Consider the following 16,936-nt stretch of genomic DNA (forward strand, 5'->3'; position numbering starts at 1 on the left):
AGAGTAAACAGGTTTAGGATTGGCTACATTTGAATAATTTCAGCGAGTTCTGAGGTGCTTTTCTGGCATCTGGCTCTGAGCTGATAGAGGTCCTCAGGCGAGCTTTAGGCTCTAGATCAGTTAGTTTGCACATGAAAGCTGTACTCCCAGGGGAGTCATTCACTCTCCTTGGGAATTAGCTAGCCCTGGGAGGGGCAGTCTTTGCAAGGCCAGCAAGGTCCCACCATGTTCAAGCATCTGAATTACAGAAAATAAAATAGCAAGATGAATACAGGGTAGAGGAGAAAAGATGCATGAAGTCTAAAGATTGTTGGAAAGATGAGACAAACACAGCCACACATTGGTTAGGACCACGAAGAACCCAGGACCCACTGCTGATCTTGTGGAAGCAGGCAGCTCACTCGAAGTCTCTCAGAGCATGTTTCTACCTACCTGCCGTGGGTCCTGACACTCAGATTCTTTAAAAAGGCTATAGTTTCTTCTCCTCTGGCATTGAAGGACACAGTGCAGACAGGACATGGGATCTCCAAAGACCTCTGGAGGAGAAGCTTCTTGGATTCCTCAGGAATGTCCCCCACCACAAAGTAGTAAATGGATTCAGTCTGCAAAACAGTAGTAGTAGCAATTACCTCCTGACATGCCCTAGCCTTGTCCTGGACTCGATGGTAATACACTTTCTACATGACAGAATTTTTTTAAAAGTGGTGGGGAGAGGGAGGAGCAGAAAGGATAGCAGCACTGCTCAATGTTTTGTGAAGACATTTGGGGACCAAGGTCAGGAAGTGAAGAATTCAAGGCCTGGTGCCAAGGAGGTCTGTTGGTGGTGGTCTAGTGGTCATAGTCTTGGGTAGCACAGGGAAGGATATAGTTGGCAGGTTTGGGAAAGAGCTTCCTCTGAGCCCATAAATACGTCACACAGATCAGGAACAGCTGTTTTCAATATGAAGACACACAGCCTCCATGGTTAGGCAGCTTATTAGCCATTCCCTTTGGTGAAGCCAGAATTCTACAGTCCAACTCCTCTGTCCTCAGTCTGAGGCAGAATGTGGCAGAAGGGCATATTCCCAGTTGGTTCACCCTCTGGCCTCATGTCACAAGGAAACAAATGCCTGGGGAGGTGAGGCCGTCCTAACTTCACACAGCAGGTTAAGTGCCAGGTCCACTCACAGGACCTTGTCTCTCGCTGCCATGCCAAGCCATGACAAGAATGAGAGAATGAACTACCCCTGTGTCAGAATACACACACACACACAACCAACCTTCAACCAGGAATCTGAAAGATGCATACCTCACCAGGTAGAGGCAATCCCACAAAGCTCCCTGACTAATGTAGATGATGTCAACTACCTTCCCCCCATCAAGGGCCCCCATGATAACAGTGCTATGGCAACCAAGACACCCTTGTTCTTCCCAGGATTTGCTTTCCCTGGTATTTGTCCCCCGCTCCCAACCCCCACTCAAGAGCTTTGTAACCTTGGGCAAGTGATTTTAATGAACACAAGGAATGCAGTTTCCCTCATGACTGGGTTTAAACAAGGTGACTTACACTTATGTATATAAATCTCAGAAAATAAAAGCCAAGGGAGAGCCAGGACTACATATTATGTAAACCTAGTCTAGACACACCTAAATCTACTGTCCATAGATACCGGGAGATAAAAACCCAGCAAATGTGTTGTGTTTTAAGGGATAAATAGATGTCCTATCCCTTTAAGATTTACAAGAGTCTCTGTGCTCTAATCACAGATCCTTGATAGTGAAAGGTAAACCATCAATGATCTCCTCTAGATCTCAAACCTTGGCTTTACACCCACCTGCACAGAGATGGGATTATGGTCAGCTCCCCAACTGGTTACGCTGTTGGCAGTAGCTGGGCAGCTGTGTGCCCCAGGAGCCTGTGGGGGCAGGGTGGTGGAGGATGCAGGCTGGGAATTGGAAGACCACAGTGGGAGCTGGGACCAGGCTATTGCAGCAACAACTCTCCTCCAGCTGGGCACAAAAGAGCTTCCTATGTCCACCCTACCTCCTACCCCCGCGTCTTCTTTCAGGCCTTTTCACACCAGCTCCCTGATTTTAAAAGGACTAATGGTACATTTACACAATGGAATTCTGTGCAGCAGAAAGAAAGAAGGAGCTCCTACCCTTTGCAACAGCATGGATGGAGCTGGAAAGCAGCATGCTAAGCAAAATAAGCCAGGCAGTGAAAGACAAATACCATATGATCTCACCTTTAACAGGAACCTAAACAACAAAACAAATAAACAAGCAAAATATAGCCAAAGACACTGAAACAGAGAACAGGCTGACAGTGACCAGAGGGGAGAGGGGAGGGAATTTCAGGGCAGAACGGGAAGGGTTTACAGGAACAAATATAAAGGACAAAAACTAGGGGTGGTGGAAATGGGAGAGAGGTGGGGAGGGATGGGTGGGTGGTCTGGGATGGGAGTAAAGGACAAAAAACTGTATTTGAACAACTATTAAAAACATATTATTATTAAAATAAATAAATAAAAGGACTAATGGGAGGTAAAGATTGAGGGAAGCTGTACATTCTCTCAGCCAGCCACCCAAGTGTCAGAAAAAAATCTAAGAAAGAAGAGAGTGTTCTCCAGATTCCTTATGGAATTAGTGCATTTGGAATGCACTAATGGAATGGAATTAGTGCATTTGCTGGAGGAACAATATTGAACCTCCAGCAAATGCACTAATTCCATTTTTACCCTGGTGTTATATATTACCCTGTGTAAGATGTATTAAGTAGATGCCACTGAACTGCACTGTTAGTAATCAGTGCTTCAGCTGTGTTGGTGCCTAAGTTGAACAGAGACGGATCCATCCTCTCATAAGGATCTAAATTCACACATGGCCTGAGACAGGGGTACAGACACAGAGGTACTTTCTTGGGTTTGTTAGCTCCACAGGGAAGTGAGTGAGGACAAACATCTCTAGGTGGTCAGTAGGCAGCTTCTGACACCCTGTAGCTCTATTGCACATCATGCAAACTCAGCTTCTTTGCTCTGGCTATAACCCAAGAGTCTGAAAACCTTTGTACAGAAATGGATTTCCCTCGAGGTTTCATCAGACTAAAAATTGTTGTAGCTAGCAATGACTCAGGATTTTCTTTCATTTACTAAGGCTATAGTGGTATTCATTAAAGCTTATTACTCAGCTTCTTAATTGCCTGTGTTTCTAATCAACTCACAGTTATCTGTGCTACAAATTTCCTGGGACATGCTTTCCATTGAGACTGCCTATCCCACTCCCATTCTCTTCCTGCACCCTGCCTTCATGCCTCTCCTTTCTGCTCACAGAATGACATTGAGAAAAACATAGAGGAAGATAAGCATGCTACCTATCACTATCCCCTCCCCAAACTGGCAAAATGCCTTTTAAAGTGAAATGGCTCTGGGGCCATCTGCTATTTGGGATGATAAGCTAACATGAATTATTTTATTCAACACTCACAAGAGTCCTATGGAATATGAATTCTTATTCTCATGCCCAGTTTACAGATGAAGAAAATGAGGCCTAGACAGGTTAACTGACCTGGTCTTGCAGCTAGTAAAGCCAGGTTACCTGACCACCACTTCACTCACTGTGTCACCTCACCACAGCAAGGCTGGTCACCTATTGCAGATGAACATGCATTCCCAGAACTATGAAAGCAAGATCATAGGACACAAAAGTGGCCAGAGACCAGAAACCATTTTCACTTCCTTGGCTCCCACACCATCCTCGGCTCCGACCACCTGATAGCAACATCACTGACCAAAGCTGGGTCCAGGAGGTCGTCTGACTCAGGGACTTATTCTCCTGGGAACCCACACCCCTAACCAGCACCTCTGAGCTCCTTGAGGCAAGGGCCAGTCTGGACAATCAGCAGCAGCCTGGACCAGGAGCAGCTTCCTCACTGATCAGTATTTCCCTAAAAGCTGATTTGCACTGAATTTGATAACACAAGACATGGACAATATGTTACATTCAGCTATTTTACTGTAAGTCACAAATTCTTGCCACTTTATACTACATAAAACAGGGTAAAGCCTTTCTGTAGTCACTTAAAATGTCTTATTTTGCCTGGACCATTTGTCCAGTAGCTTCCCACAGTAACCTGCATTCTGCTTGGCCAAGGAATCCTGAACAGCTTCCCAGCCACAGGTTTGGTGGAAAACAAGGACCAGACTTGGAGAGGCTGCTTTCTCTCTGGCTGCCTGCTGCTCTAGAAGCCATGAGGACCCTGGACCTAAATATCTCCACTCCACAAGGAAGCAAAAATGAAAGTTGAGCAGAACAGCAACCAGAGGTCTAGTAGAATTCTTTCTTGTTCTTCACACAACTTTGACCACTACAGTTTTAATCAACCCAGACCTTAAATCGAACTTCTAGATCCTCCCTGTGCCCCCTTTCCTGGCTCAGCAAATTTGATTTTCTGATTCTCCTTACAGCAGAGGCTACCCTATGGTCTTAATCCAGCTCACTTCTCAGATCCATCTTAACATCCTTGACCACCACTAACTTTCTGGCCTCCAGGCTTCAATGTCCCTGTGTCTACCCACTGTCCCTACCAGAGTCACACAAGGCTCGGCAAACTCACCCGCCTGGTCCCACACAGACCACACCCCTTCAATTCAAAAAACTCAAATATGTACCATAGCTTAGGGATGAAACTCGCTTAGACACACTTCTAGCCCCCAAACTCAAGAATGTCAAAGTATTTCCTTTCTGTTCCTTCAGTGTTCAACAAAGATTCATCGAGCCCTTGCTAGGCACTGCCATTGCTAGGGATACAAAGGTGAAAAGATCTGATGCCTGCCAGCACCACCTCAAGGAAGTAAATGAAATGTCAACTTTGTGATTGATATGGCCAGTCCTTCAGCTTACTGTCCAGTGGGGAAGGATCCTTACGGAATCATGTGGGTCTATCTCTAATTCACCCAGTTAGTCTTCCAGAAAAAAAGTAAACAAATTTGTGTCTATCAGATAGATGAGAGAGGCTGAAAGAACAGAGAAACACAGGTGCTCTCTGGGTAGGTGGCATTCTGTTGAAAGCAGAGGCAGAGCACCCTGGTTAGCCTCCTCAGGCAGCTGAGATCATCAATCTATACCCCTCACATCCTGGACCAGTAGGCCTTCTGGGGCATCCTGGCACAACACCTGTTCCTCATAAAGACCAAGGAAGCCACCAACTTCCTAAAAGACATATCCAGGGACCACGGTATACTGCAGAGCAGAAATCCAGAGCTGAACTGCACACCTGGGCTCTGAGACTGAAGCTAGCCCCTGGAAACTGCCGAACATTTCCTCAGTACCCCACAAACTGTCCTACTCAGGAACCAGATTTTTTCCCACAGGATACAACAGTAATTCATCCATCTACAGTGTTCTTCATATGCCATGATTAGAGATTTAAATAGACTCCTCAACTCTGCTCAGCTCCTCTGGACTTGAAGGTTTACACTTAGTCATCCCCCTCTGTTCTATATAGTTGGCCTACTTGTGGTGACAAAGTCCAGTCCTGGAGGAGGCCAGTGGCCTCTGAACATCCTTCTTCACTGTAACCAAGCACATCAGGCAGTCTTCCCTCTGCAAGACTGCAGAGGACCTGATACAAAAACCCAACTTCTCTGTTAATCTTTGGACCTAAGTCAATGCTCACTTTTTTGGTTCCTCTCAGGACTCACTCATGAGAGATGTTAACCCAAAGCAGGTTATCATCAGAAGGAAAAGTCTGGGTGTTTAGCTTTATTGTTCTAGTTTCTTAAGCCTTCAATCTTTTCTATTCGTAGCACATGGCAGTGACATGGATCAATTTAAATCTCACTGGGTGGACATGAGGTTCACAGAGCAGAAGATCCATTCTCCTCCCCACTTGCCCTAAACACACATGCAGGCTTTGTTACTCCCCAGAAAACATAGGGAATGGCATTTTAATGTATGAGGCAGTTGTATTTAGAAGATTTTCCTTGAGATCACACCCAGATAAAGCTCTAGGTGGAGGAACACACCAGCCTAAATGTGTTTTGCATTCGCCATACTCCAGTATCTTCTCAAGAGTTTTCACATGGCATTTGATGATCAGTGCCTGTAAGCTTCTTTCTGGGTTCTCTCTCTTCTATTGGACTTCCCTGGAACTCACTAAAATATGTTCCATATTTCCTGGGCTGGGAATGAAACCCAGAGAAAGATGAGGCACAAGCCAGAGGTAAATAAAATAGAAAATCAAGGTCACTGGGAAATCTTACAGTCATGTCAAGTTGTCAGAGTCAGCTATGATGAGGGAAGCCAGATGAACAAAGAAAGAAAACACCCATGTGCATGCACACACACAAGCCTGTGAAATGTTCCATTTCTTGAATGCTAATTACAGTGTCCAGACACTTGAGATTTTACAGATGTAAAGACAAGCTTGAAAGGCCATAGAACAAAGTAGCTTGTATTTTGTTCTTCTTTAATGGGAAACATTTGCTCTTCTGGCTTTGTAAGGATAAACAATGTGTTCTGAATTTTAAACCATCATCCTCAGTATCAATAAACACAATCTGGTGACCACTGGGGACTGTCCTTTCAAGGTGCCAGCACATGGCCTTCTTGCTCAAGAGGGACTTCTTAATGCAGCAGAATAAAGCTTGAAATCTACAGAATTCCCAAGATTCCAGGGTGGACAAAGAAATTAAATATTAATGAACATTAATTAATAGGTATTAATTAAGTAGCTGAATCTCAAAGGAATGGGGACCTACCCCCACACAGGGAGTTGAGGCAAATAAAAGGACCCACCTACCCAGAGGACTTCCTCTCTGGCTTGCCACTACCCTTAACAGTCCCACCATTATAGTCACTCACAAAAACACATACTCTTGTGGCTAAAAGACACATAAAACACCACCATGTTAGCTTCTTCTTCCAGATTAATCTTTATTTCCAGAAAGTCCCTATCAAAATGCATATGTGAACACATTAACATTTGAAAATGGATGAATCATTGGCATGGATATACTTCACCTTCAAAAGCACATGACAGACCCATTTGTGAAGAAGAGGAAGTGTAGGAAAGGTCCAGAACATAGATGTTGGGTAGCCCTATTTCCTTATTCTAAGGGCTCTATGAGGATTCTTCCAACCTCTCCCCCTATAAGAGTTACCTGATTCATCTAATTGTCAGGAGAGCAAGAGTGGAATTAAAGTATTAGAGATGCAGAACTATGGCCTAATACCCTGTCTTTTCTCAATGCTCAGTGGCTATGAGCAGCATGTGGCTATCCTGGTAGTGGCTAAATGAGGGCTGACCCCAATCACCCCACCAGGAAGCCGAGACAGGCAGTCCCAGAGGACAGGTGTTACGGAGTCTCATTTTGTTCGGTCCAGCTCTGCCATCACCAAAGCTGCAATTTTAATCCCTGCCTGGGGCCTGTCATCTGTTTCTTACTAGGTTCCAAATTCAGAGGTCAATAGGATTAAGACTTATGGAACTCTTTAATGCCCATGATGCCTGCCGCCCCTGTGGCATGCCACTGGGAAGGGACCAAGATCAGCTAAAAGGCAGTATTAGGATATTGAGTTTGAAGAAATAAGCTTGAAGCTACTTTGTAACCTGAGGTAAGCCCTGGATACACACTTACAGTTTTGTCTTTCCCAGCTTCCAGCAGAGCATCCAGGCGGTTAGTCGGGCTTAGAGCCTGCTCATAGGTCAGTTTCTCAACCCAACTGATGGCAGCAGCTATGGATTGTTCCATCACAGGAGCAGCATTTTCCTGCCATTTCACAGGCTCTTGAGAGGCCCTGAAAGGAATTGCATGGGGCTGTCACTGGGCAGTGGTTAGCACAGCTGTCAGCCCTCAGTCTCACAGCTATGAGCAGTAAGCCCCTTAATGTCACCAGCGAGCTGGAAGAAAAAATCAGCTCCCAGCCCTCTGAAAGTTATCAACAAAACTATTGGTTTTGAGGCAGGTTTCCAAAATATGATTATCTTCCATCAGTTGGATTTGCGAAAACAATGTTTATAGGAGAACAGAAAATTTCAAACATTATGAAGTGCTTTAAAATTATAAAGGGAAGTTGTTTTCATAAACAGTCAGGTTTATATGACTATCTTCTATTACTAGTAAATTTACAAGAACTCACAGCCTTAATATTTGCAAATCAGCAATAATTTTATTATTCTAAAATTTTACTTCTAGTTCTCTTATTACATTGTCTTCATTGTTCTGAAAGACTCCCATTAGTGACATTTTGGGATCAAAAATCGTGTTGTTCTGCCCTGGTCGGGTGGCTTAGTCAGTCAGAGTGTTGTACCATACACCAAAAGGTTGCAGGTTTGATCCTCTGACAAGGCACATACAAGAGGCAACCGATCAATGTTTCTCTCTCTCCAAACCCCCCCTCTTCTCTTTAAAATCAATAGATATATTCTCAGGTGAGGATCAAAAATATATTTAAAAAATGAAAACAGCCAACACAACAATAGCTGTCTAGTATGAATGAATCAAAATTATACCAATTTTTTATCAGATCAGCCAAAAATATATTTTTTTGGTGTGCTGCAGCATTTTAGTAACTAGTTTATGTGTGTTATGAGAGGAAAAAGGTTGAAAATCATTGGACTAAATGAATTGTCCTGAGTTGTCTCTCGGAGCCCACCTCCAGGGACAGGCAGCCTCACACGTGTGTCCCTCTAGGTAGAGAATCTGGGTATAGCATACATTTCCAAGAAAGCTGAAGTGTTGCAGACTTAAGTACTTAGTTCCTTCAGTTATATATCTGGAACAGAAATGGGAACCTGGGGTAGAACACAATTAGGCAGCATCCCCAAGATGTCATCTATTTAGCTGAAAATAATTTATTTTTAAAAAGAAAAACTCAGGAAGAAGCCCCCCTTCCAGATGTTTCTTGTCAGGGAGGTGAGCCACTACTCCACACAGGAAGTTGGCCCTGTGGTACAAATCCTCTCAAATCCAAGAACCCATAAATGACTGATTGTGAAACCTCCAAAATATGGGAAATTCTACAAAGCCAGGGGTGAACCCATGGGAGATCAACTTGAGCTGCAACCTCAGTGTGAAAACCAGTAAAATCGGTGATGAATTTGAATTCATTATCCAAGCCAAAATCTAAAACGAATGAAGGGATTTTTATGGCCTTAAATATACATTCAACATGATTTGTACTTTTATATTTTTTGCCTTGCCTTGCATTGAAAAAGGATGTTTTCACATCTCTCCTAATTTGAAAACTAAGGTGCTATGTGCAAAGCAGATAAAAGTTTTCCAATATTTATTTGTTGTTGGTTCTCTGCTAGAATTCTATAGTCTAGGAAATTACAAGAAAACAGCCCTTCCATAGAGCTCTGTTAGTTATGCTACTTAACTCTGAATAAATGAAAATTACCTATGAAGTTTCACTGAAATATCCTGTTCCTGTGGGAGACTTACCATATGATATTGAACTTGGCTGTGTGAGCCACCTGCTCCTGGAGGACCATTTTTAGAGCATCTTGGCAGAGATTAAGCTCCCCCTCCCGAATGCCACCAAAATCCAGCACAATGGTGATGCACTGTTCCAAGATGACACCAAAAATCTGCTGGCTTCTGCTGGTGAGCCAGTCCATCCGCTGCTTATAGCTCTTCACAGCTTGTGTTAAATGTTCCACAAACTGATAGATCAGTTCTGATTTGGCTGTCAGCTTAATGAAATAAAAGCAAAAAGAAAACAGAAGTACACCAAAATAAGTCATCTTGAACCACAGAGCCAGGAACAACAGGGCCCACTGAGTCAAAGCCTCTGCCATCAAGAACTGTGTATTAATAACAACTGTATGGATGATCCTCCAAATCCCACATAATACAAAAGGAAGTGTTCTAGTCTTTCAACTGAAAACCCCCTACTGATTCCCCAGAGAAGGAAAGATGATTGTGTTCTATTAAAAACTCAGCACTCTTTAAAACAATCTATTTCTAGATCATGTTTTATCTTTATAGTTAGAGAATTATCTTTATCAGAAAATATCCAGGGGAAATTTTAAGAAATTAAGGAGAAAAAAAAGATAAGCAAAGGCTAGAAAGAAAAATAAGCCTCTAAAAAGTTTTCCTAACTACAACATGCCAAAAATATTTTTGAAAATGCTTATAAACATGCCAGCACATCTGTCTGGCTTCCTCTAAGGATGCTGCCCCAGTGACTCATCCTCTTGCTCATGACCTTATCCTGTGTCTTATCTCCCAGTCCAGGCTCCCCATATCTAGATCACTTGATCACCTATAGCTGCCACAAATACTTGTAGAATCTGTCATTCAAAGGTGACAGAGGCTTAAGGGTAATTTCTTGTATACACAAATATAGCATCATTTAGATAGATCAGGCACAATTGTGCGAGGTCTTTCAGGGTGTAGGGTAGTAGGAGACATAGAAACAGAATAAGAAAAAATTGTACTCTATTCAGTGAAGAATCAACATTTTAAAGATCTGGTACTTTTTTAGAAACTTCAAAAACCCTCCAATACCCCAAATACCTAAATTGTTGAGGAAAATATGTTTTTTGAACACACCATATAATTCCACATTTTCATGCCCTGTTTCATGCTGCTCCCTCTGTGTTAAACTCCTTTCTGTCCCCATACTCTTGGCAATCGAGCTTCTTCCTCAAGTTCCAGCATCAATGGAAGCAGTGTGAGACTCTCTGCCTGGGCCACTCCCAGACCTCAGCAGTGCATCCCTGTGCCTTATGAGAACTTCAGGAAACATCCCCCAGGAATTTAACCATGCTAGCAATATATACGTACAATTTTTTTTGAATTGTGATAATAATTTAAAGTCACCCATAGACAAACACCTTGTGCAAAACAGGCCTGCAGTCCCACATCCTTGGTCTTATACAAAGACCTGCTAGGGGAAGGAGAATGAGAAGGCCCAGTTGTACTATTAACTTGGAGAAGAGGGTATGCTTGTGTTTACTCTCCAGAAGAACTTTGGAGCCGCTGACAAAGAAGGTGAGGCCATATCATAGAAAAGGCTTCCCTGGCAGTGACCCACCTCCACCCCATTGGATTCTTCCCTTCCAATCTAGGATTCTTTGAACTGTACATCACCCACCCCCAAAGAGCATTTCCATCCAATACTCCTGGAGTGATATTCAACATCATCTAAGAGATACTTTTTCTACCAATTTAAAAGAACGAATTGATAAATTGCAGCTAGAATTACATCAGCAGCTGCAGGACATTCAACACTTAACCAAGCAAGAGGTTTTCAAACTCTCTGTGATAATCTCAGCTGGCTAAACCCAAAAAAACTACTTTGATGAACTTAACCAGAGTGTGGGTCTTTGGAGCCACTGGTTGCTTACTGATTATAATAATGCTCTGTGTACTTCGCTACATTTGCAAATTATTTTCCCAGGGTTGTGTAAGAGACCAGCAAGTAGCAAGCTTTGTGGGATCTATAGTGGTCCTAACTAAAAAACAAGGGGGAAAATATAGGGGACCATTCCACATAGTGTGGAGAATGTAGCCCAGCCCCCATTTGGAATGGTCAGTAGGGCATGAAGTCTGGCACACAGGACCCATGCCCATGGATAGGTTCTCCTGTGGGGAATCAGGCCTGTATTGTACCTGGGCTGCTATGAGGCTTGCTTTTGCTAAAACTCACCCTGAACTGAGGCAGCAAATGTTTACTGCATATCTTTAACTTCCTCAAGTCTGTGCTAAACCTCCTAAGTATGGAGTGTAACCAGTTGAACCACTTTTCCCCTTGATCTGTAACATCCTTCTCTTTGAAGTAATTGGCAACATTCTTTCCTTTGTTATCAGTAAAAGGTAATCACCTACAGCAAACCTGTGCAAAGTAAATGAGGACCATCCTCGATGTAATGTACCCAGAAAAGCAATAAAAGCCTGAACAGGCAGGGGTTGGGAACCTCTCTCTCACTTAGAGAATGGCCATGTCATCCCTTTTTTTCCACAGGACTTCCATAGTCCGTGTGAAATTTGTTCAGCACAGCCACAACACATGGACCACGGCCAGAGGGCATCAGGAACTCCCACTTACGTTGTATGCCGTACCATCTTCTGCTCTGCAGACCTGTGGAAACAGGCCTTCAGCATACCGGGAAGCCACAAATCTCCCTAGAGAAGCCACATAATCTGCATTTTTATAGAAAAAAAAAAAACAATCAAAATGGTGTTGCCAATGCTTCTTATTTTAGTTAAAAATGCTTTTCTCTGGCACCATTCAAATTATATCCCCAGTGACAGCAACACTCTGATGCTTTGTATTCTGATCCAAATAATAAAGTGTTTCTAGGAGCTATGATAAATGCAACTGTTTAAGACATGAATAATACTTTAATATATGAATGAATGTGAAGGAAAACAGGGCTTGCTTCTTGTTTTCCTGGTTCTTCTGTAAAGTATGATTGAGTCACAGGTCAACAAGAAAACAGAGAAGTTGTGTTTAATTTCTGAAAACTTTTATTCAGGACTTAGACTTGTTTTCAGAATTTTAAAAGTTAAACTTAGATATTATCTATTGTTCTCTCAAGTGAGGGTTCATGAATAGATGAGTGAATGAAGCAAGCTGGTAATAGATTCTAAATACTCACATGTAATGTCAACAACCACAAGATTTTTTTGATTATGTGCTCAACTATTCAACATCTGTTGCTCAAACACATATTGAGCACCCACCACACGATAAGCACAGTGCTTACAGAATGGGAATATAATACTGCCTAAAACCATTTTACTCCTTCATGGAACAGAAGACTACAGAGAGGATTCAAGGACTAACTCTGACTTGGCAGGACAGAAGATGAGGCAAAGCTTCCCAGAGATGTTCTTATGATTATTATGTTATTGTTGCTGTTATAAAGTCCCAAAGATGGAAGACAGAATAGTGGTACTCTTGGATCCAGTGTGTCTATTCTCTGCCTTTCCAGGGAGGCGGGATAACAGCCTACTTTAGGAAGGCAGAAAGGGCATGACTGAATTTTAATTTATAAGACTTCAACTTCAATGTTCATAATAGTAAAGAATGGGTTCTCGAATTCCACCAACAATGATCTCACTCATGTGGATGAAAAAGGGGCCACATACTAAAGCTGACTGGCTCAGGGGAAGCCTGCATGGTGGCCTCACAAACTCAGAGACCTAAAGTAACTGAATAGGGTAGTCTGGAATTAAAACTTCCTAACTAAAAGTGAGTTGTGTTGAGTAGTCAGGTCCTAGGCCAGTATCTGCCTTGACAATGGTCAATCTTTGCCTTAACTAAGCCTTGTCTATTGTCTTTTTGCATCTAAGATAATGGAGTAATGTTTTTTCCAGACCCCTCGGGCATAATCTTCCAGAAGAGGAGAGATCATGGAAGCTCTCATTGTTATCTTATTGTCCAAATACCATCTCTATGTGCTGCTGATATTAATTGTTAGCTAACCTATACCCTTCAATGTAAAAGAAGTACCGTCTCTGTAGAAATCCCCACACCATTGTTCATTCTCATGGGTCATAAGTTCTTTGGTTTCTCCATTTTCTATACTATACTTTATATTCTCATGGTTATTCTGTAACTACCTATTTGTACTTCTTAATCTCCTCACCTCTTCACTCACTCTCCCACATACCCCTCCCATCTGGCAACCATCAAAATGCTCTCCATACCATGATTCTGTCTCTGTTCTTGTTTGCTTAGTTTGTTTTTTAGATTCAGTTGTTGATAGATACGTATTTTTTCCATTTTATTGTTCATACTTTTGATCTTTTACTTTTTATTAAATAAGTCCCTTTAACATTTCATGTAATAATGGTTTGGTGATGATAAACTGCTTTAGTTTTTCCTTATCTGGGAAACTCTTTATCTGCCCTTTGATAGCTTTGCTGAGTAGAACAATCTCAGCTGTGGGTCCCTGCTTTTCATGACTTTGAATATTTCTTGCCAATCCCTTCTTGCCTGAAAAGTTTCTTTTAAGAAGTCAGCTGACAGTCTTATAGGAACTCTCCTTTAGGTAAATAACTACTTTTCTCTTGTTGCTTTTAAGATTCTCTCTCTATCCGTGACCTTTGGCTTTGTAATTATGATGTGTCTTAGAGTGGGCCTCTTTGCATCTATTTTGTTTGAGACTCTCTGTGCTTCCTGGAATTGCATGTCTATTTCCTTTACCAAATTAGGGAAGTTTTCTTTCATTATTTTTTCAAATAGAGTTCCAGTTTCTTGCTCTTTTTCTCCTCCTTCTGGCACACCTATGATGAGAATGTTGGAAATCTTGAAGTTATCCCAGAGACTGATTACACTATCATCATTCTTTTGGATTCTTTCTTATTTTTGATATTCAGATTGGTTGTTTTTGCTTCCTTATATTCCAAACCATTGATTTCATTCTCAGCTTTATTCACTCTACTGTTCTTTCCCTGTAAATTCTTCTTTATTTCAATTAGGGTATTTGTCCTTTCTGACTGTACCCTTTTATGCTGTTAAGGTCCTCACTAAGTTCCTTGAACATCCTTATAACCAGTGTTTTGAACTCTGCATCTGATAGATCATTTATCTCCATTTCGTTTAGTCTCTTTTCTGGAGTTTTGATCTGTTGTTTCATTTGGGCCATGTTTCTTCGTCTCCTCATTTTGGCAGCCTCCCTGTGTTTGTTTCTATGTATTAGGTAGACCTGCTTTGACTCCATGTCTTAGTGGCATGCCTAATGTAGTAGATGTCCTGTAAGGTCCAGTGGCACAGCCTCCCTATCACCCAAGCTGGGTACTCAAGGTGCAACCTCCTTGTGGGCTCCTCTTGTAGTAGAGCCTTGGTGGCTGTTAGCAAGGCAATGGGAGAGATTTAGCCAGGCCAGTCAGCTGCAAGGACTGGCTGTGACTACTGACCACCAACCTCCACCCTCTGTGGAGGATCAGCTGCGCAGGGGCAGGCTGGTGGTGCTCCTATGTGATCTGTAGCTGTCCACTGGGTTTGTAGGCTCTGAGGATTCCCTGGTGGTGCAAGCCAAGTTCAGCCCCCACCTGTGTTCTGACCAGGGCAACTCTGCATGAGCTATAAAGCCAATTGCAGATGACTGCTACTTGTGCTGGGCTCAGAGATTCCCAGGCAAAGCCAAACTGTGATCCAAAGCTGTCTGCTGCTAGTGCCAGGCCTGGGACCACATAGCAAGTGGTACAAGGGCTAGGAGCTCACTAGGACTAGATGTTACTTGTTTGGGACTGTTTATGAAGTTGTGAGGCATGAGCCAAGACCACCCCTTCGTATGGAAAAGCCACTGTTAACAGCTTGGGTGGGCCTATAAGTTGGGTGGGGCAGAGCCCTAGGGGATCTCCAAGGTGGGGCAAACAGTGTTAGCCAAGTTGATGGAATTTCAGATATGGCACCTGCCTGACACTCTATGGTTCTGTGGGAGAAGGGTTCAGAGAAGGGACAATGGCCTCTGCCCTCTTTTCTGTCTAACAGAAAGTTGTCCCTCAGCTCTCACCCTGATGTCAAATACTTCAGTTCCTCCCTGTAAAAAGGTACCTGTACTGGTGTCTGTTTAAGCTGTTGCTCCTGCGCAAGAGCTGAGAGGGAGTGAGTACGAGTAAGTCCGTGTGTGAGTTCTTTAGAAAGAACTGCTTGGGCCCGGGCTGGTGTGGCTCAGTGGATTGAGTGCTGGCCTTCAGACCAAAGGGTCACCAGTTTGATTCCTAGTCAGGGCACATGCCTGGGCTGCAGGCCAGGTCCCCAGTAGGGGGCATATGAGAGGCAACCACACATTGATGTTTTTCTCTCTTTCTCTCTTCCTTCCCCCTCTCTAAAAATAAATAAAATTGTTTTTAAAACACTAAAAAAAAAGGAACTGCAGAACTTTCTTCCATCAACTCAATCCCCATTGGTTTTTACAGCCAGAAGTTATGGGGACTTATTTTCCTGGCACTGGAACCCTGGGCCAAGTGGTCTGGTATGGAGCCAGGACTCCTCACTCTTGTGATATCCCTCCCAAATTTTTATCCACCACATGTGGATATAGGACCAGCTTGCTCTACATCTCTGCCCCTCCTACCAGTATGGATGTTTATGGTTCCTTTATTTCCAGAGTTGTCAGACTTTCATTCCACTCAATTTCTGATGGTTCTGAGTGATGGTTGTTCTATAGTTTAGTTGTAAGTTTGATGTGGTTGTGTGAGGAAGTGAGCCATATTTATCTACACCTCCATCTTCTATTTTTAACTTTCAAGATAGTAAACATCAATAGATATAAAATATACAAATTCTTATAAGTATTATTATAAAGGAGGACATAATATGAAAGTATATAAAGGAGATATAATGAGTTGAATAAAGAAATATCAGAGTAAAGCAGTGATATTCTAGTAGCAGGTAATAAATTGTAATGAATATGATTTTCTGATAAAAAATCATGGAGGCAGAAGGAAGAGGCACAATGTTTTTAAAGTGCTAAAATAAAATAGAATCATAGATATGGAGATCATTTGGAGAGTTATCAGCTGGGAGGGGGAAGGGGGACAATGGGGGTAAAGGTACAGGGATTTAGAAGCATAATTGGGTAGGTACAAAATAGACAGGAAGATGTTAAGAACAGTAGAAGAAATGGAGAAGCCAAAGAACTTACATGCACAACCCACATGATTGGGGACTTAAGAGCTGGAAAATTTTAGATTAAGGCAAAAAGTTATAAGCTCAGCAAGTAATGTATATGTTAAAGCTTTTTTTTTTTTTTTTTTCAGAAAGTATGGATAGATAAGGCCCATCCTGGCTCCTGGGAAGACAGCCAACCTCCTGGGGCACTGCTGAAGATTACCACCTGGGGACAACTGGAGGCATACGGGCCTTTGTGTTCCAGGGAGAGACTGAGACCACCTCCCCCTTGGAACAGCTAACTGCCCAGGACAGGAATGTTGCAGCTTCTTTCACTTGATCCTCCCTGAATCTCAAAGCCCTCACAGCACCTTGTTTA

The 16,936-nt window shown here is 42.7% G+C and overlaps 1 protein-coding gene across 3 annotated transcripts in view; it reads right to left on the bottom strand.

Moving 5' to 3' along the window:
* The window catches only part of VWA3B (von Willebrand factor A domain containing 3B), a 199,950-nt gene that overhangs the window by 156,449 nt on the left and 26,565 nt on the right, over positions 1–16,936 (bottom strand). For 2 of the 3 annotated variants that reach the window (XM_036030068.1, XM_036030069.1), the window contains exons 3-6: positions 12,040–12,134; positions 9,429–9,679; positions 7,620–7,779; positions 433–602 (exon numbers count right to left, since the gene is read on the bottom strand). In XM_036030068.1, the coding sequence (XP_035885961.1) occupies positions 433–602; positions 7,620–7,779; positions 9,429–9,679; positions 12,040–12,134 (676 nt within the window). Of the gene's footprint in view, positions 1–432; positions 603–7,619; positions 7,780–9,428; positions 9,680–12,039; positions 12,135–16,936 lie in introns of those variants that run through there. The other variant, XM_036030070.1, reaches the window with a different exon arrangement.

The sequence above is a fragment of the Phyllostomus discolor genome, chromosome 6, assembly GCF_004126475.2.
Source record: "Phyllostomus discolor isolate MPI-MPIP mPhyDis1 chromosome 6, mPhyDis1.pri.v3, whole genome shotgun sequence".
Taxonomy (NCBI): domain Eukaryota; kingdom Metazoa; phylum Chordata; class Mammalia; order Chiroptera; family Phyllostomidae; genus Phyllostomus; species Phyllostomus discolor.